Genomic DNA, 26917 nt, shown 5'->3' on the forward strand with positions numbered 1-26917 from the left:
CCATGTCAGACTCGCATCACTTTCCATCTGAGAAGCTCAGATCTGGTGACTGGCACACAGAGTGGCCTGGGCTTAGATGGGGCCGCAGCAGAATTTGGCAGGACATTCTCTGCACTTGCCTGAGTGATCTTACCCAGCAGCGCAGACACATGGGAGAGTGGTGACCCTCAGGGGGGGGCTGAGTCATGCCGAAAGTCCCCGTCAGCATCTTCATTTGCTTTTTTGCTTCCTCTTCCTTTTCCTGCTCCTCCTCATTATTATTTTTATGTTATATCATCTCCTTTTCTTCTTTCTTCTTCTCCTCATTATTAAGATCTGTCTTGTAGCACTGATGGAAAGTGAAATTGGTTGGATATCTAACAGCAGTGAGCCGAGTCCGGATCCACAGTGTCTCAAAAAGCTGGAGGTGCAGCGCTGAGCTTAGCAGCCTGGTATTGGGCAGACTGAAGATGAACGCAGTTGAGTTGGGACAATGCAACTTTCCTCAGATGGTTGCTGTGAAAAGTCCATGAAGTAAAGTGATTGAGCCTCTGGCACAGAGACACTTATGTAGCCAATAAACAATGATGTCAATTTTTATATCATGAAGGATCCTGGTAGCAAAATATTCCATCCTGCAGTCAGACCACATATCCAAAAGTTCAGTGCTGAGGGGAGGGTTGTCACGTCCGTGGCTCAGGGCACTCTGGACAAGTCTGGCAACAGGGTCCACACATCTGTGGTTGGCAGAGGCCACCTGAGCGGGAAGGAGCCCAGTGGGGGTGTCTGCAGAGGAATGCGCGGTGCAGCAGGACCACAGGGAGGCATTGACAATACTGTCCACAACAAAGTAAAATTAAGTTAAATCAAAAAAGAAGGGCTCAGATCCCCTGGAAGCACAGTTTGGGGTATGTGAGCTGACATGGGTCGTGCAGCCAAAGCGGGTTTTGGGGACACACTCTTGGGTTTCAACCCCAGCTGCACCTCCTACTTTCAGGGAACTTCAGGCAGGGTGTGCAGCTTTCCAAAACTTGAGTCCACTTGTCTGTGAAAAGGGTGAGGATGGAAGGAGGTGACACGTGCACAGCACCTATCGTGGACTCCTGCCCCCAAGATGGAGGGAGGAGAGAGTGCCCGCGCGTCCTTTCCATGTGGGCATGAGGCAGGGCTGGAGGAAGCAGCTGACATGAGCCCACATGGTATTTATGCGTAACAAGCCCGCGCCAGTGCCCGTGAGGAAGCTCAGCGCCTGCGGTCAGGTCCTCCTGGGCCTGCGGAAATCGTTTCTAATATGAAAACTTGGAGTGTGGCCCAGCAGCACTGCTTGCTGGCTGAGCGGGTGTTGAAGATGGGTTTCCCCATTTCTAGAACTTGCTGGTGGAGCTGATGAGGGAAAGGCAGGGAAGAGTGCCTCCCCAGCCGGGCGGAGGGCACCCTCTCCTCTTCAGTGCCATCCTCACATATGCCACCGCTTACGTCCCCTCAAAGCCTCGAGAGCCTGCGGAAGCTGGTCCATCTGAGCGTGCCCAGCGAGTGGGCACAAGAGGACAGCTGCCAGTGGCCAGATGAGCAGAAGAAAAGTAAGTGGATTAAGGTGAGGAGAACCCAGTGTTGGCACTTTCAGGGAGGGGAGACAGACGGGAGAGACTCCCACTAGTTCCAGGGGAGGGACCAAGCACAGAGGAGGCTGACCCCCCAGGTGTAGTAGTGGAAGCCAGGTACAGCCCCACACTCTCCCTGCCATGCCTGGGTATTTATTGCTTCAGCTTTTATCTCTCTGGACGCCTGTACCCGCAGGAGCTTCTGTCCCCAGGTGCTTAAAGTTCTTGGCATTTCTGAGGATTTGGGGGGGATTGGCATGCTGTGTAACAAGAAATGCAAACTGCCCTAAATCAGCATGCACACATGTTGGAGCTGCCCACAAAGTCAGAGCTGGCTGGTGGATGCCTTGTGCGCTCTGTTAATGCAGTCGCTGCTGCCTGGATGCTGACAGGTGTGGAAACAGTACTGAGTCACGCCTCTGGGTGGCAGCATTGTGCAGTATTGTCCTCCCCTGATGGACAACTGGAGGTGAAAGCAGGTGGCATAAAGCTCTGAGACTGGGTCAGTGTGGCATCTATAGTAGTCGGGATTCTTTGGATGCAAACACCTGCCTGTTGCTTCCTCTCTCTGCAGAGGCCTGTGGTCCAAGTGTGGCTGGCCCACCAATGGGGAGCTCTCCAATCTCATAGCTCTTCCCTGAAGATGACACCTGTGGGAGTGTCCACCTTGCTGAGCTGTCCCAGGTCCCACTAGTCCGCATGGCTGCTGGAGAGGGGGTCCTGCAAACCCGGGGCTGCAAGCCGGTGCTGCTGGAACCAACAGAGCACCCGGGCTCCAAGGCTGCCCTCAGCGGTGGCGGCCAGGAGGAGGCAGGTGCGGAGCTGGCACGATCAACACCCCCAGGCGAGCTGAGACTGGGAAAAGCACTGGCCCGGACGGTGCGCTGGGAAGGAGAGCAGAGCGCCTTCATGGAGATGCCTCATCTCAAGAAAAGGCTACAGGGCATGTGGGCCAAGGAGAGGGAGCATGATGACTCCACAGGCCAGCCTGGCCCTCGGCAGCTTACGCAGGGCATCCCTAGGGACCCAGCTGGCAGCACAGTCTTCTCCGAGTGGCCCAGCAGCGCGGGAAGGGAGCAGAGAAGTGCCTTCAGCAAACCAGCCAGGTGCCCATCAGGGAGACCTGGGCCGGCCTCTCTCTTCCGGGCAGGCAGACCTGCAGATGCCCTGGGGGAGCTGGTGGGACCCAGGCCAATAGTAGACATCCCTTGCTGGCCTAGACGCTCCAATTCCAAGGTTTCGGTGAGTGATTTCTGGAACCTGCGGATGCTGCCACAAAATGCTGCTCTCGGCAATGCTTCCGCGGGTGCCCCCACGCTGTGGCTAAAGCGTGCCATGGCCCAGATACCCACAGCCTCCGCTCCCTCCTCGGTCTCCTGGGCCCTCCTCCCATCCGCATTCACGCCCCTGGGCTTGGCCACCCAGAACTGGTGCGCAAAGTGCAACCTCTCCTTTTGCCTGACCTCTGACCTGGTTTTTCATATGCGGTCCCACCACAGAAAGGAACGTGCGGGGCCGGACCTGCATTCGAAGAAGCTGAGAGAGGAAGCACTCATGTGCCCCATCTGCCGAGAGTACTTCCGGGAGCGCCACCACCTCTCCCGGCACATGACTTCTCACTGCTGACAGGTGGCTGTGGGCTGGGCGTGGCAAGGAGCGCGGCTCCCCGGGGCGCCGCGCAGAAAGCTGTCCGCAGCGCCTGCAGGGCGTCTGCTTTGGGATGCGTCCACGAACGGCTCTGTCATAACTGAAAGAGGGAGGCCTTGGCTGGGATGTGTTTTGAAGTAAACTCATGAAATAAAGTGATGCGCTTTGCTAACCCAGGGTGTTGGGACTACTGGGCGCAAAGTGCTTCCACCATCTTTCAGAGGGGGGCCGCTCTGGCACCACGCCCGGGCTCCATGGAGCTGCGTTAGGCATGCAGCACAGGCTTTGGAGACAGACAAGCCTGGATTTGAGTCTCAGCCCTTTTACATACCAGACCTGCCCTTGAACAAACTGTTCTATCTGCCTGAGCCCCAGTTTTCTTATCTGTGAAACGGAGATATGACACGTGTGTTTTTGGGTGTTGTCAGGGTTACATGGAAAGACGTGAGGACAGACGCCAGCACAGCCTGGAACAGTGTGATCACTGTGTGAAGGATGCTTATTATCATTGTCCGGATTAGTCAGCTGTTGCTACGTAACAAAATCGAAGTGACCAACAGCCCAGAGTATCGATTTCCCACCCGCGGGTCTGTGGGTTGGTGGGGTTGGGCTGGTCTTTTCCGGGCTCTGTCTCTGGAACTGATGGGCTACCCAGATCATGCTTCTCTCGTGGTCACACCAGAGCACAAGAGGGCATGTCCACTTCCTGGGTCACTTCTGAGAACATCTCTTTGGCCAAAGCAAGTCAGTGGCCAAGTTCAAGGTTAAGGAGTGAAATGTGCATGCTGCCATGTGGAGCCAGGCGGAGCGAGTGGGTGTGTCACCTACCACAGGAGCGTGAAGACTGGGGTCAGTAGTTCAGCCATGGTTCTCCACGTTCTGCATCTGTGGCTCTCAGGAAGGGAGCGTGTTCCAAAGCTCAAGGCTTAACATGTGAGCAGCGGGAGGGTTCTGGGTCCCATGATCTCTTCTGCATTTCCATGTTCGTCCTTGCAAACACCAGGCCACCAGGCCATAAACGCCGATGGCATGCAGGCTGGTTTCCACTTTACTTTCCAGATTTCTTCATTTGAGCTGCAGCTTGCAGCCCTCTGGTGGGGCCTCCATCATAGAGTCAGGCTTGTGGTTGGAAGGATCTAGTGGGGGTACCATGGGGAGCACGCCTAAATCAGACCTGTGGGAAGCGGGGTGTGGCATCCCTGGAGGCCTTCTGAGGAGTGGGGGGGCGGAGGAGGAGCATGAACTGAGCCTGAAAGTCAGCAGTGCTGGTGATTTAGACAGGGAGGGCAGTGGCTGGAAGGAGGGTGGTCAGAGCGCAGAGGCGCCAGGGTGCCATAAGGCAGGCAGGAGGACTGCGTGTGGGAGGCAGCCCTCAGAGAAGATGGAGATGCACGAGAGCCTCGAAAGAGAAGAGTCTGGACCAGACATGGAGGTTCGGCTCTGAGAAGCACTGGGAGGGGGCCTCTGGCCTCAGTTGGAAGGGAAGGATGGGCTGGAGGAGAGGAGAGCCCCCCCCCCCCCCCCCCCCCCCCGCCAGGCCTTCCCTTTGCATCTGAAAGGAGCCCTGTGCTCCCTACAGGCACCAACAGAAACCTCCTTTCTCACAGGGAGGCTTGGAGGAAAGGCCTGCAGGCCAGCCCCTTGGACAGCCAGCCGTGTGGGGGCAGAATTTGCCCAGAGAGACTGACGCTGCAAGGAGCCCTCCTCTGCTGTCCCAGGTGGGCAGAAGGGGCCCCTTGCAGGTTTGGACCTGAGGCTCCACTCTGTCATTCCAGGCTTCATTTCTTCCACATGAGGTACCCAGGAGGGAGGTATTTAATACCCATTTTACTGCAGAAGAAACTAAACTGCAGGAGGTTAACTGACTTTCCTAAGACCATGGGTGCAAGGACAAGACCCCAGGACCTCCTCACGCTGAGCTCACATCCTTCCTCGCCTGCCACACATCTGCTCCGGGAGCTCATATGTCCTTGAGGATGCTTTACAAACTAGGACCAGACATTGACTTCAGCTTGCCCCCTGCCTGCCCCCACTCACCTTCCTGTTGCCTTTCTCTTTAGCGCTTTTCACCAGCTTGCATGCAATCTGTCTTGCTGGCTGTGTCCTATCCATAGAGTGTGAGCTCCATGAGTGCTTTGGGCACTGCTGTTTCCCCAGAGCAGAGCGAGGCAGGCACATGGCAGGCGCTCAGCAGGCTGCTTCCGCCTCACTGCTCACAAAGTCACATCAGCTTCTCACCGAGTTTGGACCTCTGTCAAATGGCGTGCACAGCCATCCTCCTCTGGCTACTGGATTGGTCCATCATTTCTGTGAAATCACTTTGAAAGGCATACATTCATTATAGGAAGATAAAATAGACATTTGGAATCGAGAGTGTAGAATTCTCATCCATTCCCTCGCTTCACAGCAGTAAGCACTGTCGCCTGTGCATAAGCTGGCTGCAAAGTATTGCAGGGCACGTGGTGGTGAGGGGTTCCCAAGGCCAGGGTTCCCGCGGCAGCAGGGAGGCCCAGTCTGGCATCTTCCTGGCCGGCTGGACTCAAGGAGCCACGGCTGTGGCCTCCAAGGGAATTATTACTAACAGTGGCCGCACCACTCACAAGCAAGGGAGGCATTTTGAAAAAAAGTAAATTAATTAAAGCGAATTAGCTTAATTAAACTTAGGAAGAAGCACAATAAAACACCTTACTCCAACTCAGTTTTTAAGATGGAATTCAGTTTGATAAAAATTGACTTTGAAGATGGACTTTATTTTGGTAAAAATTGATGTTAATGCAAGTTGCTTTGCCGACACTTAAATTGACAAATTGGAAGAAGACTTACAGAGGTGATGACTTACAGCTTATGAAAGTGGCAGTTACTACTCGTCACCAGCTGGGCTCCCAAAGTCCTCTTGACAGTTGAATCTTGTCTCGTCCATTCTTCTCTCCTGCTTTCCTTCATCTACTGGAGAGGAGTCACTTTTAATTGTGACTTTGCCCAAGCACCTCTGCCACCTTCTGGACCATTAAGTGTTGGCTGGTGATGTTGCCACAAAACATCACATCAGCAGGTATGACTTTTCTCCACAAGCCTTGGGTGAAAATGGCTAAATTCCTTAAATTCTCTAAGTCAAATTAATCTCTGCACCCCAACCTGCTGGCTGTGGTGGGATATGCAATCAGTCTTTTGGAACTCCCTCTCCCGCCTCTCAAGTTCAGAGAAAGTTCCCCCCACCCGCACCTAAGCAGGCAGCTCTTTTAACATCATGCCGTCTCCCCACACTGCCTGGTGGCTTTGCCACTATTTCCCAGTGTGCTCTGTCTTTTCTCCTCCTCCCTTGCCCCCCAGGTCCTGGGTCTTGGTGGTTTTCTGGCAATGCTGTCATTAGGTAACACAGAAGCCACCACGTCAATGAACAGAAAAGCTTGGCCAACTTCTTAGGCAAGGAGAAGGAAAATAGCTACAGTGGCTAGAAAAATGGCTAGTTATATTCTAGTAAACTACTTCCCAGCAGCCATTCAGTTATGATTTATCAAAGTCCAAAAATGTGCAAATGAGGCTAAAATAAGACATTTTGAATTCAGACCCATTTTATTTCTCAATTTTAACCAAGATCTGCTTTTCTTTCTGTTTTTATCTAGAAGAGAAGTAAAACCTTTGTAAGTCTGGGATCCTGGATTTTAACTTTTGGCCAATTTCTGGCTGTGGATTCTCTTTAAATGACTATATATTAGGTTAGTGAAAGTGAGTGAGTCCTGCCCGAGTTGGGGCAAGAGGGGGGAAAGTGAGGAAAGGCAGCCCCGACAGCCTGCAGCTCAGATGTCCTGGGTAAAGGCTCAGCAACAGGCCAAGTGCACGCCAGAATCAGCACTGCTTGTGAAGTTAGAGGTCAGCCAATGCAGGTGGCCTCTAAACTGATGGCCGACTCGAGTGTGGTGGTGGTGGTGGTGGTGGTGGTGGTGGTGATGGTGGCGGTGGTGGCGGCGGTGGCGGCGGCGGTGGTGGTGGTGGTGGTGGTGGTGGTGGTGGTGGTAAGAGGCAGGAACCAGCTGAGGCCCCTCTCTCTGCTATGGTCCCAGTCTCCACACAGGCCCGGTGCTGGGCCTGGCGCTGCCAGCCTCCTCCATACTGCCTGACTCCTCTGGGCACAGGAGGAGAATGCTCAGGGTGAAAGGCAGCAGGAGTTGTTCCCAGGAGAACCAGGCAGCCTTCCTCATTTTGGAAGGTGCTTGCACCCCCTGGAGGCAGCAGGCCTTCCCTGCAGGCCACTTATTTCAGAGAAATGGCTAACACCCTGCTATTTGCATGTGTTTGTTTCTTGTACTAGAATTCTTGTGGGGTAAACATATAGCAAGATATAAACCCCATAGAAAATAAACCTCTTATTTAAAAAGTAAATCATTTTCTGATGTGTTTTGATTTGTGCCATTTCTTAGGAGAAAGTAGTTTTTTTAAACCATTTTTGAATGGGGACTGAGGTGTCAGTGCATGCTGAGGAAAGGGTTGGGGTTCTTTAACTCCAACTCTTTCTTCCCCGACCATCTGTGCTTTCCCAGGGCAGGAGACAGGATGCCAGTGGCCTCTGCTGCCCTTGCTATTCTAAAGGGCCTGGACTAGGTGGCTATTTTTAGCATTGGCTGCACTGGTGAGCACGGCAGTGAATAGGCCCGTAGGCCAAGTGGCACTAATTCTATGGGGACCAGTAGGTGGAGATGGTGGAGATGGGCCCCATCCAGTGGGGGCCTCAGAGGAAGTTTTCCTTGTCCAGCGGTCTACCATGGATTGTATAACTTTCCTTTTTGAGCTGTGTCCTTTCCTTGCATGAAAGCTGTGTGGGTAACCAGGGCCCCCGAGTACGGCTGCTGGCTGTGTTGGGCTGTGGGGGCAGATGCAGGGGCACGGGAAGCAGGAGGGTGCTGGGAGGAGAGCTGGGCCTCCCCTCTGGGCTCCAGCCCTCTCTGAAGAGGGAGCACCTATGCGGGTCTCAGGTGCCTCCTTCACACTCCTCCTGGAGAGGTCCCCGGCCCTGCTTACAAGGTGGGGCTGAGCTGAGCCTCAGGACCCTGACAGCAAAGGCCACTTTTCCTTTCCTCTTCTAACTGCAGAGAGCCTGGCAGGGTGTGGCCTGGTGTGGGTCCTGGAACTCAGAGCCAATGAGGCAGGTCAGTGAGCCAGGACAAGTGGAACAGGGAAACCGAGACAGGCAGATGGACAAACCGGAAGAGCAACCACAGCCGATCAGAAGTCACCTGGAGATAACATCGGCTTCAGCTGTATTTCAGCTCCAGGCCCAGAGAAGCAGCAAACCCAGGTGGGTGGCACCAGGACCATCTGCAATGACTAAGGACCTCCTGTCCTGGCGCTGGGAGACCAGGACCCTGAAAGAACACCCCTGGAAAACTGGGGAGTATTCTGCTGACCATCCCCCCCGGGACTCCCCTAAGATTCCCAAAGCAACCAGACAGATGTGGGTTCACCTCTCGCCTACTCCCTACCCAGCTGCCCGAGACAGTGAACTCTGTTGTCAGGGAGCAGAGACATGGCTGACTGAAGCAGAAAGGGATATATTGAGAGGAGCCTGGGCTGCCCCCAAGGTTGGATAGGAAGGCTGGGGACCCAGGCTGGACCAGGGGCAGGGACAAAGAGCTACTCAGCAGGGCCAAGGCCATGGTCAGGCAGGAGGACGGCTGAGGATGCTGAGCAGCACAAATGTGCTGCTTTGCACACTGGGCATCTGGCCAGTGCTGCTCAGATTAAACATCCTACAAGGGCCTCTGATTGGCTCAGGAAGGACCATGAGCCTAAACTCAGCCGTCAGGGGGCTGGGAGAGTAGGCTTCTGGGTGTACAGCTTCAGAGTGGGGAGATGGTGCCAGCTCACATTGGCTGGGCACCAAATTAATTCCTTTAATCTCTGCCACTGTAGAGAGGAGCAAACGGAGGCCCAAGGAGGTGACGTAAATTGCCCGGAGTTGCCCAGCTGAGTCGTGGCTGGGCTGATGCGAACCTGGGTCCCAACCACGCACTGCTCGTCAGCGGTCTGTTTCCCACAGGCTCATCTGGGGAGAGATTCTCTGAACCCCAAAGGGGGTGCAAGTGCTGGGTGGCAAACCCGGACAAATGTGCGCTGTGCTGGATGGTGACCTCCTGCGGCTTCCTGAGCTCCGGGTCTCAGCTGACTCCGGTGCACATGCTGATGATGCTGGCCCAGGTGCTGTGACCTCGGGAGAGAGGACTGTGCACACCCCCGGCCTCAGAGCTGCTCTGCACCTCCCCCTGTTTAACACCCGCCAGAATCTCGTCACTTGTGAACCCCACAGCATCTAGCCCGACACCTTAAATGAAATAAACTGTCAATAAATGCCAGTAGCACGGAAATCCAAATGATATCGAAAGTAAAGCCCAACTTTTAACCACTAGTGATTACTAAGGCATGGTTACTGACTCAATTCTATAATTTATTTGCTCTTATATTATTTTTTGGAAAAATGATTGCTGCATTTGAAAATAATCTGATGAACTCATTATAAGGATTTAAGAAAAAAGAAAGGTATAGAGAAGAAACTTAAAATATCATCCTTGGTTCAACGACCTAGAAGAAATCATGTAGGTTTGAAGGAGGTGATCACCTGATAGTCGTATACATAGGGTGTCCCCAAAAATGTATACACACACTCTGAATAATGATAAAGGCAGTGTTTATTAAAATATATTTCATTTTCAAAATGGAGCTATCAGGTGTTAAAATGTGTATACATTTTTGGGGACATCCTGTATATATTCTGTGTGTGTGTGTGTGTGTGTGTGTGTGTGTGTGCGCATGCGCACCCATGTGTGACAGAGAGAACCCCTATAATGGAAGCCTATCAGGGGACCACACATACATCCTGGACATGAACAAGGTACTAAAATTCAACCATGCACTGAATCTCATTTGAATTTAGCAGAAGGAAAAGGAACTGGAGTGAACCTTTCCTCCCACCTGGACTTTCCTGTTCAGATAGGGATGGCTCTGTTTTCCAGTGGCAACTCCTCAGTATTGGTGGTGGCCCAGCAGTGGGCCCAGATTCCACAGCTCTGGAGTTGGGGGAAGGTGCTGGTGAGGTCAGGGTTGTGTTGCAGCCAGCCCAGTGCCCTAGGGATGTGGCCTGCGGCATCTGCTGCCCGGGTCAGCAGGCAGCCAGGCCAGAGGCTCCAGCACTCTCCTCACTCAGACGTCTTGGCCTGGCTGCCCCTCTTTGCCGGCCTCACCCCCTCCACGACTTTGGACAGAGTCCTAACAGCTTCTCACTTTTGGGTCCCTGGTGACTCCAGTAGGTTAGGGGTGCATGGCCCCTTATCTCACACGGGAGCCACCAGCTACAGATGTCTGTTGAGCACACTAGACAAGTGACACATGAGCATGGGAATGTGCTGTAAGATTTTAAAGACTTTGTATAAAACATCTCATTCATAATAATTTTTATATTGAGCATGTGTTGAAATGATACGACTATGAATATAGAGGGTTAAATAAGATATAATATTGCATCCACCCAGCAGCAAACTCCTCAGCACTGATTCGCCCGCTCAGTGTTTCACTAACTTACCAACTCTTCCCAGCACTGACAATGAGAAGCCCCGCAAACACCTGTCTTCACCCAGACAAGAGAGTAGCACCTTCTATACCCCAGGTTTCCAAACCGAGTCCCTGTGGGTACCAATGCTCCACAGAGGTGCTCAGGGACCCCCGAGCATGGGAGTGGATGGGATGCAGAGGGAAAGAGAACAAGATGTGGCTGGTAAGAGCTCAAAGGTGAAAATAAGTCTGGAAGCCGTCACCTAGCACCTCGCACAGAACCTGGGCATGCAGTCAGTCAGCCCCCTAATGGAACTGTGCTCAGCCCAGCCCAGCCCCCCGTGCCTCTCACCTGCATGGGCACGATCCTCAGGAATCTGGGCTGTCTTCAGGTGTGGGCCCCCAGACAGCACCTGCAGGTCAGCCCCAGCATCTCAGCCAGCGCCCCTTCAGAGGTCACCCTCGAATAACAGCTCTACAGATGGCTCAGTTTGGCAGCCACAGGGAGGCATAGTTATCCATGACCGGCTTCCTGCGGTCTGCAGCACAGGGGGCACCTTGGCGCGCAGGCCCGCTATGTCCCGGGCATGGAGAGGGCCTCACTCATGGGCACGGTGATGTCAGGCTCTCCTCCTACCTGTCCCAGGTCTCGCCAGTGCTGGCGCTCAGGGCCATCGGCGTGGGCATGGAGGCATATAAGGGACTTCTGCCCACCTGGTAGATGCCCACAGAGAGGGCCCCTCCAGCCGTGGGCTCCCTGATGACAGTGGCCTGCTGCAGGTCCTGCATGGTGTGAGCAAAAGCCTTCGTTGCTAACCTGCTGGTGTGGCTCATCAGGATGTGCAGGTCCTTGTGGGGCTGTAGCGCTGACCAGTCATCTGGGGGAGGCCCGCACCTCTGTGACCCTCGAGGTGGCCCTGCCAAAGACAGAGTAGAGGTACTGGCGGGCTCTGCCTCAGGAAAGTAGGAACAGAGCAGGGGCCCCTCTGTGGAGTAGCTGCCAGGGTTGTAGCGCAGATCGATGACCAGCACGGCTGGCCGTGTGCACCAGCCTCACCACACCAGCTGCGTCAGCTGCGGCCTGATGCCTTCATGGTCTCCAGCTCAGCCATGGCTCAAAGCGCAAGTAGCCCAGCGGGCTGGCAGCACCTCCTCTTGAACAGGGCCGGATGAGGTAGGAGGGCTCCTGGGGGAGGAGCTGGCAGGAGAGAGGACGCTTCCTCTGGTGCCAGCCTCTGAGGCTGTGCAGCACCAGAGCATGGTAGTCTCCAGACAGACACCTCTTACAGGTCAGCCGTGAGCTGGGAAGCCACGGACTCCAGGTCCATGGCTGTGCGGTAGGCCCTCTGGCCAACTTGGCTCATAGCAGGTCTCCTATCTGCCCGACAGGCTGTGCATAGTGAGCCTCCAGCAGACACGCGTGCCCTTTCCCAAGGCCCCAGGCCCCGGTGCAGCGCCAGCACCTCCTGGGCCCTGTGTAGGGCCTCCTTGGCCAGCCTGATGCCATCGGGGCCTCGCCGCGCCCCCGCCAGCGCTCGCTGCGCTTGTTGATGAGGGTGCGCAGGGCACCGTGAGCGCCAGGCCGCCCTCGGGTCTGCAGCAGGGGCAGTGCGCTGTGCAGCGGGGCTCGCGGTGACAGTGATCTCGCCCAGCAGCGTGGCCACCCCGGCGACTGCAGGACGGCCAGCTCCTCGGCGGCCCTGGCCTTGCGGTGGCTGGTGAGCAGCTATACCCCGGGAGTCCCCGGAGGGAGGCGGAAGTGCTCCCATGTGATGATGGTGCTGGGGCCCTGGGTGGTGAAGAGGCCCTGGGGAAGGGCAGCGGCAGGGCCCCGCGCAGGACAGCTCTCCGGGCGGGGTCCCTGTGCAGGTCCTCCATCAGGGGCTCCGCGGCCTGCAGAGCCCCCCACACCTGGCGCAGGACGCACGGCCCAGCGCCCCAGCACAGGTAGCCCTCATGGCCCGGCAGCATGGACCCCTGCAACCCGGAGTCCTCCAGGTCCTCCGGGAAACTTCCCCTCCGGCATCGCTGCGGGCAGCGCGGGGGCGGGGGGGAGCGGGCAGCCCCAGGCTCAGGCCCTGTGGAGGTGTTTGGGGCCCCATGGCCGCACCCGGAGCCTGGGGTCCTGGGGCACAGCCTGCAGACCGGCGCTGAGCAGCTCGGCCCTCGTGGGAGCCACAGTGGAGAAGTCCACGCGGTCGCAGGGCGGGCACACGGTCCCCAGCGCTAGTTCCCGCAGGGCCTCCTCTAGGGCCTGCCTGGCGGGCGTGTCCACACAGGCAGCACCCACTGCCTTCCCACAGCGGGCTGCCCCTACCCAGGGCCCCCGGGGCCAGGACACGGGCACCGCGAGGAGGAAATGGGGCTGCCCTAGCCTCTGCGTCAGGAGGCCCAGGCCCCGGTTCGCTCGCTCACCACGATGGCCCCGCGCCGCTGAGGATGTTCCCGGTGTCCGTTGGTGAGGACCACCACGTCCTTGTGGGTGCTATACCTGCTCCCCCCCCAGGACCTGGGGCAGGTCCCGATCTCGGTGGTTGTATTGGGGGGGGGGGGGTTATAGATGGTGTCCAGGTGCAGGGTAGGGTTTCCTGGGTGCAGGTAGGAGATGGTGTAGGGGATGCCAGAAATGTGGCCCCCCGTGCAGTGCCCTGAGCTCCCTCTGGACGCTGGCTGCCAGGAAGCCCCCGAGCTTGCTCACCACCTCCTGGCTGGGGATGTCGTCCACCCACAGGAGCCCATGTCGCCCTCCAGAACATCGTGGCAGATGCCCTCTGTAGCCGGACAAGCAGTTCCTCTGTGGGACTTGCCGTGGGCTCATAGGAGGTGACCAGGGGGGTCCTTCAAGGAGTTCTGCACTCCTGCCCGCCGTCAGGACGTGGGCCAGTGTCTGAGGGTCTGAGGTGCCCAGGTTCTCCCGACTCTTGATGGCCTGCCGATGGCTCCCTGCTTCCCCATCAGGCTCTCTGGGAAGCAGTAGTTACCCAGCAGGACCTTGGCCATGTCCAGCACCAGGCTGGGCAGGAAGAGGTGTGTGGGGCCAGCCAGGCCACAGAGCAGCTGGATAAGAGCAGGGCCCACCCCTCCTCATGGGGACCCAGAGGGGGGCCGGCTCCTGCACAGAGCTGCCTCCTGCACAGAGCTGCCTCCTGCCTTGACCCTTGCTGCCTGTGTGGCTGCCTTCCTTCCTCGGCCTTCTCAGCGGCAGACAGAATGTGGAGCTGAGGCTCAGCTTCCACCTTCAGTTCGCCTTTAATCCCAGTTAATTCGAGCTCCTCAGCCCCCAGCTGGCACAGGCTGGTTTGACCCAGAAGGTATGCTGAGTCTCATCTTGCTGTGTCACTTCTGTGCATAATCATGGGAATAACAACCATTTATTCTGAGTTCCTGTCACATACAGGCTCCATGCTGTATAGGCTGACAGTCTCCTTGCAAGTGCGGTCATTAACTTGCAAGTAAATAGCATTTCCCATTGCTTCTGGAACTAGGCAGAATTCGTTGGAGGCCTGGTTCTGCCGCTCTTCTCTGTGGCCTTACGTCTCACTTATTGTGTAATTAAGTGAGAAAATAGGTGTAAAGCGCTTCACAGTATCTAGCAAGAAGGAAGCACCTAGCTACTGATATGTTCTCCCTGTTAAATATTATCCCTGTTTTTTAGCTAAAGAAACAATTTAGTAGGTGGAGGTGGGGTGGAGAGAAAGCCTGGGGGTCATCGGCTCACACAGTGCAGAAACCGAGTCCAAGGCCCCCATCAACTTCAGAGCTTGAAGTTTATTCCTAGGCCCTGACAGCTTCCAAATGACAGGAGTGGCATGTCTGGATCTCAGTGTGGGGCTCGGTGAGTGAGGAGGGGACCTGTCTTCCGACATCACGGAACCAGGGATTCCAGGTCAGAGGGAGTTAGCTCTGAGGCCTGAGGAGCATCCATTCTCCTGTTGGCTGAGAGCTCGGCCCCAGCCGACTGCTCACCTGAGTAGGACTTGGATCCCTGTGGTCCCAGGGCCCAGAGGTAACCAGACCACTCCCTACCTGAATGGAGCACATGAGCCAGTCCCAGGTGATCAACTGCTAGACTGGGAGTTTCCCAGTTCCTGCTCCTTCACATGGAAGTGACGTGGGTCCTGTCTAGGACTGAGAACCCCTGCTTTTTCTCTGCATCCCTCCAGGGGTGGGCATTTCCCTCACTTCACAGATGAGACAACGATGGCTCAGAGAAAACCACCACCGAAAGCATGGGCACACAGCCAGGCAGAGCACTGGGGGAGTGGCCTGGCTCTGCTCCTGTCACTTGGCCCGTTATCTCCAGCACACATGTGGGCTGTGCAGCCAGCAGGCAGGCGCGCATGTGGGCCTCAGCAGGCAGCCGGAGGAGGCGGCTGTGGGGAGGGGTCGGGCTTTCTCAGCAAACTTGACAGCCACAATCTACTCTCTGGAAATCATTATCTGAGGATGTTTACCCAGTGGTTTATGAAGGCCAAAGCGGTCAATTAGCTAAAAGAAACATATTTTTAGCTCATTAGGATTTGTTTAATGCCCAAGTGACATATGGTCACACCACTCCACCATTTGCAGCCAATGAAGTGAGCCTGATTTATAATAATAGTAACGCCTCCTTAGTCCCTGCTGGGAAGACTGGTCCTCCCGCTCCCCCTCCACTTGGGGAATCCCAGCTCTGAGCATGCATTCTGGTCTTCTGAGGACACATTTCCACATTGCCTGAGCCCAGGCACAGCCTCCGGACCAGGAAGGGTGGGGGCGAAGAACTGGAAGAAGCCTCTTTCTGGGGAAAGTGCTTCCCCTGGACTCTTATTAAAATGCAGGCTCAACGTGGGGTGCCTGGAGCTTTGCTGCACCTGGATTTAGGTGTATGGCCCAGAGCCTCACAGAGGAGAAACTGGAGTTAGTTGTGAGTCGCTGGGGTGACTGAGTTAGAGAGAGCCTGCAGGAGGAGGCAACCTGCCCTCCTGGGGTGTGGCCTGAGCTCATTGGGAGGAAATTCTGTGCCCAGAGTTCTCCATACTCTCCAGGAGCGAGGGATGTCTGGCGCTGAGGATAGTGTGTTGGGTGCAAGTCTCAGAATGAAAGCAGGAGATGCTATGCATTTCCCCACCCAGGCCTACCTGCATGGCCTAGGGGCTACAGGGACTTGTGTGTGATCTTGGATGTTGAATTTGGACTGGGATGGAGTCGGAAGCCTCGGCCTCCCTTCCCTTGTACAGACAGCCACATGGGCAGAAGTGTCAAGAGGTGAGCTTAGGAATGCATCCAAAACCCTATGCCCTCTAGACTAGAGACCTAGATTAGGTGACATGACTGCTCTGTGCTTTGGCTTCCTCAAGGAGAACCTCACAGCACTGTGGCAACAGCATTCACAGGTAGCCTGGAGAATCTGAGAACTCAGTAGGAGTTGGTGCATGGCAGCCTGTGACCAGAGCTCCTCTGTGAAGTTGGGGAGAAATGCCCCAAGAGGCAGGGGCTTCACTTACAACCCTGAGGTACCAGGCTCCAAACCTTCCACAGACCTATGTATATCTGGAGAGTCTGTACACTTGGGAAATGCCCAGACTTGGGGTGCACTCCAGAGTGCATCCCACATTGACCCCGGCATAAGATTAAATGGCTCAGAAGGTGTGCTCTTGGGATAGTCAAATAAAGCATGCCTGACCCTGGGCAACCCAGGAAAAAGCAAGTCACCTGTTGCATCATGAATTCACTTTTGCAGTGGTCAGAGGCCTTCTTTCTGGCTATTTATCCACCCACTCACATTATCTATCTATCTATCTATCTATCTATCTATCTATCTATCTATCTATCATCTATCAATCATCTATCTATCTATCTATCTATCATTTTTTTAAAATATATTTTATTGATTTTTTACAGAGAGGAAAGGAGAGAGATAGAGAGTTAGAAACATCGATGAGAGAGAAACATCGATCAGCCGCCTCCTGCACATCCCCTACTGGGGATGTGCCCGCAACCCAGGTACATGCCCTTGACCGGAATCGAACCTGGGACCTTTCAGTCCACAGGCCGACGCTCTATCCACTGAGCCAAACCGGTTTTGGCCTATCTATCTATCATTTATCATCATCATCTATTCACCTCATGTTAGTTTTTCCCTAGAAGGTCATTGTGGACATTGTCAAGTGGTACAGCAAATATCTATGTGCTGTCTACCTAGATTCTACCACTGATGTTTTATTACTCTTTCTCCATCGTACTTTTGTCTCTTGGGCTCCTTCTCTAATCCTCAAGCCAACCTATTTTTTGGGTGCATTTCAAAGCAAGTTGAAACTTGTGTTTATTTTAATCCTTTTTCTTTTTAATTTTTAAAGAACAAAAGTAAAACTTATTTTTACAAGTTAAATAATTCATAAATATGTCAAAATTTTCCCCCAAAGACTTTCTAGCCCAGCAAATAGCAACAGATTAATGTGTTCATACATGGAAGCACATATGTAGAAAATCTACCTGCCCATCCATCCATGAATACCTACCCATCTGTCCATCTATCTCATGTCATTGCATAACAGTTTGAACAGTAATTTACATTTTGTTTTCATTTAGGCACACAGCAGAAACATCCTTCCAAGTTGAAGTATATGCATACAGTGTACCTTTTTAATGGCTGTGCAATCGTTCTTGATATTGTACTGATCCATCCCCCTGATGAAAGACACTTTAAGTTGTTTCTGTGGTTTTTCTTCTTTCAATCCTCACACAAGGACATGTTTTCATTAATTTTGGAGAGAAGAAGAGAGAGGAAGGGAGAGAGAGAAAGATCAATGGGGGAAAGAAACAATGATCCATTGCCTCCCATATGCGCCCTGACCCACAACCTAGGTGTGTATATGCCCTGACCTGGAATTGAACCTGACACCCTTTGGTGTACAGGATGATGCTTCAGCCAACCAAGTCACTCTGGCCAGGGCTCGTTGTTTCTGTTTTTGATTCTATAGCAACATGGTGATAGATGTTCTCAAATACATTGGCACTTCTGTTTCTGTAGAATAAATTTCCAAACCTGGGCTTGCTGAATCAAAGGGAGCACTTGTTTTATTTATTACTAGAGGCCAGGTGCATGAAATTCATGCACTGGGGGGTGGGGATCTCTCAGCCTAGCCTGCCCCCTCTCACAGTCTGGGAGCCCTCAGTGGATGTCCTACTGATAGCTTAGGCCTGCTCCCCATGGTGAACAGGGCTAAGCCACAGTCTGGCAGCAGAGGCTCGGAACAGGTGCCGTGTGTGTGTGTGTGTGTGTGTCCACTGGGGGCCTGCCCCCAGCCATACCATGGAAGCTTGGAGCAGGCGCCCCTCTGTTGATCTCTCAGGCTCCTGGCCGCACCTGTGTGTTGTTCTCTTCCTTGAGCAGCAGCCAGGGTAGGCTGAAAGCCTGGGTTGCCCTGGGTGACCCAGGCCCCCAGCCACTCCTTGAGCAGTGGCCAGGGCGGGCAGGAAGCTTGGTTTCCTCCACTGCCGGGGGCAACCCAAGCCTCCAGCTCTGTGGCCGCTGCCATCTTTGTTGGGTTAATTTGCATACTCGCCCTGATTGGCTGGTAGGTGTAGTGGAGTGACACTAATTTGCATGTTTCTCTTTTATTGGTGTAGCTATTTTTCAGTAACTTGTAAATTATATAATAAATGTATACTTTCTCTGTTGTTGTTCTTACAACTTGATGTATAATAAGCTGCCCATTTTGAAGTGTAGAATTTGGCCAGTTTTGACATATGTTATACACCCATGAAACTATCACCACAATCATGATAACATACCTTGTCCTCATCCCCAAATTTTCCTCATGTCCCTTTGCATCTCCATCTCCAAACACTATAGATTAGTTTATATTTTCTAGAATTTTATATAAATGGAACTATACAATATATACTAATTTTTGTCTGTCTTTTTTTATTCATGTCTTTTACTTCAAGGATTTTGAGATTCACTGATGTGTCAAGTGTGCCATTAATTCCTTTATTTATTTATTTATTTACTTACTTATTTTTGTGGAGTAGTAGTTCATTCTATAGATATACCACAATTTGTTATTCACTCATGTTTTGATAGACTTACACATGAATGACTCTTACAATAAGCTGCTGTGAAAGTGTATCAGCCTTTGTGTGGACATAGGCTTTTATTTTTGGTAGGACAGGACTGCATGCCTAATGTCCTAAGAGACTACCTAACTGTTTTCTAAAATTTAAATTTCTACTAATCATATGTGAGTCTTTCAGTTTTTCCACATCAATACCAACAATTGATATAGTCAGACTTTTTATTTTAGCCATTCAAATAGGCATATAGTGGCTTCTCACTGTGATTTTAATTTGTATTTCCTTGATGACTTACGGTGTTGAGCATCTTTTTATATATAAGGTGTCCCCAAAAATGTTTACACACTTTAACAGCTGATAGCTCAATTTTGAAAAAGAAATGTATTTTAATAAACATTGTCTTTATAATTATTCAAAGTGTCCGTATACATTTTGGGGGAACACCCTATATTTATTGGCCATTTGTATATATTCTATGGTAAAATGTCTGGGGAGGGGAGTTTTTCTCTTATTATTAATAAAGTATGAGTTATTTTTATATTATGGAGATGAGTCTTTTGCCTAATACATGTATTGCATATATACCAATCTGTGGCATGTCTTTTCATGCTCTTAATGAATTTAATTCCAATTTATCAATTTTTCCTTTATAATTTATATTTTTGTCCCATATCTAATAAATCTTTGTCTATCTCAAGGCTACAAAGCTTGTCTTTAATGTCTTTTTCTAGAAGCCCTATAGCCGGGGTGGGGGACCTCTGGCCCATGGGCCGTATAAGGCTCAAGAAATCATTTGGTCTGGCCTTACCAAGGCCTTAGGGGTGGTTTAATTAAATGTTTGACCAAATATTCCTGCTAATTTTTAAGTTGATAATTTTGTAAGGTCTGAGAATGATGTTGTAAATATCCAAATGACCCTTGGCAGAAAAAAGGTTTCCCACCCCTGCCCCATAGTTTTAGGTTTCACATATATAATCCATTTTGAGTTAACTTTTGTGTATGGTGTGAAGTAGAAGGTCAGGGGTTATTTTTTTCCATGGGACTATCCAGTTGATCCAGCACTAATTGTTGAAAAGATTTCCACTGAATTGCCTTGGCATTTGGTCAAAAAGTGATTAACCACATACATGTGGGTCTATTTCTGTACTCTCTGTTCTGTTACATTCATCTATTTGTTTGTCTTTTCACCAATACCATACTGTTTTGGTCACTACAGTTTATAGTACGTCTTGAAATCATGTAGTGTGAGTCTTCCAACTTTGTTATTCTTCATCAAAATTATTTTGACTTTTCTAGTTCCTTTGATTATCCATATAAATTTGAGATTCAGATAAAGGATTTTAGAATCAAACAATTGATTAAGATTGTGTTGAATCTATAGATCAGCTTGGAAAACAATTCATAATTTGTCTTCCAATTCATAAATATGGTATATCTCTTTATTATTTAAGTCTTCTCTGATTTATTAATGTTGTATGGTTTCAGTCTATGTATCATGTAATATTTTGTTAAATGTATAAGTATTTCTTGCATTTTTGGGTGCTATTGTAAATGATAGTTTTTCTTTAAATTTTCACTTGCAGTTACTCATTTTGTATTAATCTTATATCCTGCAATAGGGTTAAATTTATTTATTCATCCTAGCATGTTTTTGGAGATTCCTAAGAATTTTCTAAGGCGGTATTCATATTGCATTTCTCTATTTCTCATTCACAGACTGCACTTCTAGTCCTTGCCTTGTTGCACTCATTAGGAACTCTGGTGCCGGGTCCTGATTTTAGGGGAAGATTCAGTCTTTCTTCATTAAGTATGATGTCAGCTATAGATTGCTTGTTTTTCCATTAGATGCTCTTTTTCAGTTTAAGAAAAGTATCATCTATTCATAGTTGTTTTTGGAATGAATATTATTGTCAAATGCATCCATTGAGATGATCATATGTGTTTCTTCTCTAGTTTGTTAAGATGGTTGATTACATTGATTGGCTTCCTACTTTTTAACCAGCCTTGCATTTGTGTGGTAGATCTCACTTGGTCATGATGTATTATCCTTTTGTTATGTTGTTGGATTCAGTTGACGAGCATTTGACTAAGGATTTTGCAGTCTTCTTTTCTTTGGCTTAAGGTATCAAGGCAATGCTGAACTCATATTTTATCTCCTACATATTCCTTCATTTTTCTATTTAATGGAATAGTTCATGTAGAATGAATATTATTTCAATTATCAGAGGAGCTGAGAATTATTGCCCTAGGCAAGGAAGAAGGGCCGGTTCTTTATTTCTTATTCCAAATTCTCAATCAGGCATATCAGCAGTTTTGTGCCATTAAAGGAAACAATAACTGAAATCCTAGAATGTAGATTATCCAGCATTAACTATTCATATTAGAAAGTGTTCACAGCCCCAAAGCCAACACCATTTGCCTGATATGAAGGCAGAAAAGAACTAGCAGTTCTCAACCTGTGGGTCGTGACCCAGTCCTTTGGGGTGGAACGACCCTTTCACAGGGGTCGCCTAAGACCATCGGAAAACACATATATAATTACATATTGTTTTTGTGATTAATCACTATGCTTTAATTATGTTCAATTTGTAACAATGAAATTGGGGGTCACCACAACATGAGGAACTATATTAAAGGGTCGCGGCATTAAGAAGGTTGAGAACCACTGATACCTGCTGGTGTAGCTCCCACCAGGGGGCGCTGTGTGCAGGCAATGAGCCCAGTGGTGTCCAGGCCTTTTAACTTGGATCAGTCTGAGATGTGTCAGGGGCTCAGAGGCAGAATAGTGATAAGGCCTATCACCCAGGAACAAGGCCCACCTGCTTTCTCTGCAGGATGGAAACCTCTTTGCAGAACATGATGGTTCTGCCCCTTCCTTGCACCAAACATTTTCTGTGCAGTGGGGCAGAAATTCAAACGTAGAGACAATGAATGAGATTAAGTTGTGCCCAGAGACACCTTAGAAGTGAAGCACAGGAATGCAAGTCCTAATCAAAGTTCTGGATTTTCACAAATAAATGAGAAAGACATTTTGAATCTCGAGGGAATTCATGGCTAAGAAATCATTTTTACCAGGAAGGCAACACAGTGAGAATAGCAACCAAGGTCAAGTCAGTTTCTTGCTGCTCCAGATCCAGTTCCTTGTACAATGTTGGTTCATGGATGATGCCTTCAGCAGAGGCCTCACTCACACTCCTTGTCGAAGGTGGTTTCTCCTACACTTCTGGTCCTGTTTTGTGAGTGAGGAAGCTGAGGCTGAGGGAGTTTACAGAAGTCTCCCAAGACCACAGAGCTGGGGAGCATGGAGCAGCTGAAGGAAGGGAGGACATCACCGCCCTCTAGGGATTCTGCACCTGCTTACCTGGGCTTTAGCTCCTGTGCCGGGGTCCAACCCCAGTGGGTCCAGGGGTTCCCAAAGGCGTGGACGGAGTCGGCGAAGAAGGAATGACATGGAGGCAGCATTCAGTTGATCAGCATAGCGAGGATCTCCAGGATCTCCAGCCAAGTTCTGGTCTGGATCTCCAGAGAGGTTCTGCTTAGGATCTCCAGCCAGGTTCTGTGTCCATGTTCTCTTGCTAGGTTCCCCAGCCAGGTTCAGTCCAGGTTCTCCAGCCAGGTTCAGTCACCAGGTTCTAGTCAGGTTCTCTTGCCCATTTCTGTAGTCAGGTTCAGTCCAGGATCTTTTGCCATGTTCTCTCCAGCGAAGTTCTTCTGTCTCTAGTTCTGTGTTCTAAGCTCTGTATTCTAAGTTCTGTGTCTTGCTGTCTTGTTACATCTGTATTTATACCAGTTGATTCAATCCTATCAATCTCTATTACAAAGGTTAGGGCGTTTCTTATCTCCATTCCAGGGAGTAAAGATTATGTAGCTTAAGCATGATTGTTCATAGTTAAAGTGATTAATTACCCGCCTGGCACTTAGTTGAGGGGTTTTATTCCCTCCCTAGCTTCAGGGGAAAATCCCTACCTGGGGAAACAACCTTTCTCAGAGACCTTGGTTAAAACACATAGTGCCAAAAAGGTGAGCAAACATATTAAGAACAGTATGCCATATATGCCAGGTCCTTTGAAACAGCAAGGATGGACCGGCTCCCGGCACTCCTGGGTCTGTGTCACAGCTCCAGGCATGACTTGTGGGGGTGAAGGGGGCAGCATGAGCAGGGACTTGTGTCCCTATGGCTTTATTAACGCCAGCAATGCCATGTCTCTGATAACTCCAGAGCATATGGTGTGCTGTATGCTGGGGTGAAGCCACCCCGTCCTGCCTCCGAGGGAGCCAGGCGATAACATGGGCTGAGTTGGGTGGGGTCTGGGGGTGGCTGGGAGTGGTTAGTAAATCACAGTCTTGGGAATCTAAGATCAGGAGCCACCTGGGAAGCCTGGGAGCCGGTAGGGGGCAGACACCGGAGGGCCTGGGGCCTAGGCATGGTTCAGGTCCAGGAAGTGAGGCTGGAACCACTCCCCAGGGTGTCGCCTCAATGTGAGGACTGGCTCTGGGCCAAGGTAGAGGGGTAGGGAGCAGAGAAGGAAGGGCCTGGGCCAAGAGGCAGGCGTTGGCAGGCCTTCTCGATGTCTCATGTCCAAGGTGCCTGCTGGGGGACTGATCCCGAGAGGTGGGGACGCTGCCTGGGTCAGGACAAGGCCGTCTCTAGTGACACTGAGCGTCCTAGCCCCTGCGTGTCCTCCTCCATCAAGCATCCCGCGAGCTCTGTACGAGGGCCGCTTGGGCTGCGTGTCCTGAGCCAGGCTGCTGAGAGGGCTTGGTCTGCGAGGAGTCTGGTCCCTGTTGGTGGGCCTGGCTCCACGGACAGGCTGGCTCAAGGTTCTGAGGGCAACCCAATCGGGAGGGCTTGGAGGAGACGCTTAGAGTCACACAAAGAAAAGGGCGCAGCGGATGGAAAGAGAGGCTTCGGAAGGCAGATGGATTTGGAAAATAATCCCATTTGCAACGTGTTAGATCATTTTTTTCGAACATGGTCTGTCTTAATGTTTTAAAAACACCTTTATTAAGATACAATTCACATGCGTACAGTTCACCCACTTAAAGCGCACAATTCAATGTTTTTAGTATCTTCACAGAACTGTACAGCCATCACATTTCCATCACCTCAGAAGGAAACCGGCACTCTTCAGAGATTCCCCCATTGCCATCCCTCATCCCTGCTTCCTCACCCCAAGAAATCACTCTACTTGCTGTCACTATAGAGTTCCCTGTTCTGGACTTGCACATGCGTGGAATCATAGTATGAAGTCTGTTGTAACTGCTTCTTTTACTCAGCATAATGTTCTCAAGATTTATCCAGGTTGTAGCTTGTGCCAGTACTTCCTTTTCCATTGTGCGTATAGACCGCATTTTGTTAATCCATTCAACACTTGACAGACATTTGGGTTGTTCCCACCTTTGGCTCCTGTGACTTATGCCGCCATAAACATTGGTGTGCAGTTTTTGTATGGACATACATTTTTATTTCTCTGGGGAATGTGCCTAGGAGTGGACTGGTTGCATCATATGGTAATTCTATGTTTAACTTTTTGAGCAACTGCCAAATTGTTTTCCAAAGTGGCTGCACCACGCTACCTTCTCACTAGCAGTCTCTGGGGTCTCAGTTTTTGCACATCCTTGCCAGCACTCATGATCACTTCTATGGTTGAGTCTAGCCATTTTAGTGTGTACAGTGGTTTTCATGGGCAGTTTCTGAATGATTAAAGATATCAAGTATCTTTCAGGTGCTTATGTACCATTTATGTATCTTCCCTGGACCAACGTCCATTCCGATTCTTTACCCATTTTTAACTTGGGTCATTTGTCATTTCATTATTGAGCTGTAAGAGTTCTTTATATATTCTAGATATAAGTCCCTTATCAGATATATGATTTTCAAATATCCCTCCCATTCTGTGGGTTGTCTTTTCACTTTGTTGATGGTGTCCTTTGAAACACAAGGTTTTTAATTTTCATGATGTCCACTTAACCTCATTTTGTTTTGTTGGTCTTACTTTGGTTTTATACCTAAGAATCCTCTGCCAAATCCAAGTTTATGAAGACTTACCCTGATGTCCCTTGAGCATCTGCTCTCTAGCGGGCTTCCTCCTGCCTTTTCCTCTCTCTCTCTCTCTCTCTCTCTCTCTCTCTCTCTCTCTCTCACCACTGAGCAAAGACATTCTTTTTCTAGTGCCTAGCCCTCTTCCAGAAGAGCCTGCTATAATTCTACCAATGTTCCCTCTCAATGGTCCTCTCCCGCCGGCTCACCATCATCGTCTTTCCCTGGACTGTCTTGTCTGGTGCGGCCTCACCCCGTGCCTTGAATCACCAAACTCCGCTGCTTAGAAGAGCTTGCCTGCCCGACTCCATCCTCGTTTATGATGATTCCCCCCCCCACCCCCACAAGACTTAGCTGTTCTTACTGCATGTTTTTGTCCACTTTCCCCAGGTCCATCAAACATATCTATATGTCTGAACCCCAACAATTAACAGGTACCAGGGTCTTGTCTGTGAGGCCCCTGGCCCAGGCAGAGCAAGGACGTGGAGCGTGTCTCTGCGAGCCCCAAGCGTGTGGCTAAGTTTCAGGTGTGGATGCCGAGCGCAGAAAGGAGCTCTGGTGCGTGTGCACGGGAGGCCCCTCACTTCCAAGCCAGGTACAGGGAGGGAAAATGGAGAGTGGGGAATGGGATATAGAAACGAAGGCTCAGAGCCAAAACGGCAACAGAAGATGAGAGTGGCTCTGAGACGTTCCTGAGCGTTACTCAGAAAATGGGAGGCCCTAGTGAACTTTCCCTGGGCAGCAGGAAACGGCTGTGCCATTTTTTGGAGTGATGTGCATGGACATCAAGGCTCAGTGAGCCCGTTGCCTTGAAGTCGCCATGAGCCAATAGGTGATGCCACACCCATGCCCTTCTCGCCACCCTGCTGCTCCCAACTGACCTCTGCTGTCAGCCTCTGAGCTATCTGTGACTATGGACACCACGTACGTAACATGCTGTCAACAAGGGCCCTGATACTAATTATACAGGGAAGCAGGCATAGACCAGGACCATCCCTGGCCAACGGGATGATGGTCACAGAGACCGAGGGAGAGGCTGGTCAAGCACGGCCTGGCAGAAGCATTGTCCAGGCAAAGGAAGGACAGTTCGGGCACTGACACGGATGCCCTGGAGGGGGCCCCCGTGCCTCCGCAGTGAGTGTGATGCTGGGGTCCTGGGAAAGCACAGGGGGCACCACTCACTCTCCAGATCCGAAGACACAGGAAGGCTGCACCTTGGACGCTGTCAAGGATCCGAACAATGTCTGTGGCTCATGCTCTTTAGAGCCGGGTCTCCCTCCCTGCTGCGCTAGCCGTTTGGCCTGTGCAGTGGTGGCCTCTGTTTCCTGGTGCGAGGCCCCACTTGCCCGGCCTGGGGAGAGCAGCCAGCGCATGCCGGCTCCAGGCACCTGGGACTGCAAGTTCACACTGACTTTGAAGTCTGTCTTCCCCACCTGTCCACCCAGTCAGCCTCATGGTGCTGACAGCGGGTCAGGGACACGTGGTGCCTGCACAGTGTGGACAAGGGAAGGGGCAGAAGCAGTGGGCGTTTATCTAGCCTCATGCTGGCATCCCCCGGCCTCAATGCTGGGGACCCCAAGACAAATCACGCTCCCAAGGGGGAGGACACATATATCAAGAAATGACTGCGAGGATGATTGTGGAGACACTGCTGTGGGCGTTCCTCGCCTTCCTGCTATGTGCTGTGTGCTTCTGGCGCTTTTGTTAGCTGCTCCCTTCTGCGTAAGTATCTTCCTTGGATGCACGCGTCTCGGTGGGGGCTCGTCGATGTGGTGAACGTCACGCTGGGCATTCGCTGTGCTGCTTGCTTTTCCACTCAGCACTAGGTTCTACCAGCTGGACATGCTGCTGCACACGGGCCACAGGCTTTTTATTGGCTCTATGTTATTCCCCCAAATGCATGCACTGCCCTTCAGTCGGCTGTTCGCCCACCCATGGGGTTTGGTCCCTCACATCCCAGGGGTGAGGGGCGGGACTGGAGGCTGCACTGTCAGCGAGGGGCGGGCATTGCCCTGGGCAGAGGGAGAGGCTGAGGGCAACGCAGCTGCAGCAGGGG

At 51.4% G+C, this 26917-nt stretch overlaps 2 protein-coding genes across 2 annotated transcripts; one reads left to right on the top strand and one right to left on the bottom strand.

Annotated features, from left to right (window-relative positions):
* Positions 1-686: 686 nt before the first annotated feature.
* On the top strand, positions 687-3385 carry ZNF488 (zinc finger protein 488). The gene is made up of 2 exons (XM_036355990.1): positions 687-1573; positions 2155-3385. Exon 2 carries the CDS (start codon positions 2280-2282, stop codon positions 3204-3206), a length of 927 nt encoding a protein of 308 aa, XP_036211883.1. The 5' UTR covers positions 687-1573; positions 2155-2279; the 3' UTR covers positions 3207-3385.
* A 907-nt stretch (positions 3386-4292) lies between these two features.
* On the bottom strand, positions 4293-15889 carry RBP3 (retinol binding protein 3). The gene is given in 27 exon segments (XM_036355902.1): positions 4293-4363; positions 11119-11196; positions 11199-11270; positions 11273-11293; positions 11296-11355; positions 11358-11405; positions 11408-11623; positions 11626-11658; positions 11661-11711; positions 11714-11851; positions 11854-12108; positions 12111-12199; positions 12201-12279; positions 12282-12573; positions 12627-12855; positions 12857-13051; positions 13053-13101; positions 13104-13166; positions 13169-13413; positions 13415-13499; positions 13502-13537; positions 13540-13598; positions 13600-13628; positions 13630-13700; positions 13703-13846; positions 14733-14751; positions 15884-15889. Coding segments are annotated over 27 exon segments (2733 nt in total).
* Between the last annotated feature and the right edge of the window lie 11028 nt (positions 15890-26917).

The sequence above is a fragment of the Myotis myotis genome, unplaced genomic scaffold, assembly GCF_014108235.1.
Source record: "Myotis myotis isolate mMyoMyo1 unplaced genomic scaffold, mMyoMyo1.p scaffold_m19_p_24, whole genome shotgun sequence".
Lineage (NCBI taxonomy): Eukaryota > Metazoa > Chordata > Mammalia > Chiroptera > Vespertilionidae > Myotis > Myotis myotis.

What these genes read in the sequence shown, in the direction of transcription:
- ZNF488 (XM_036355990.1), top strand. Translation starts at nt 2,280, where the DNA reads ATGGCTGCTGGAGAGGGGGTCCTGCAAACCCGGGGCTGCAAGCCGGTG.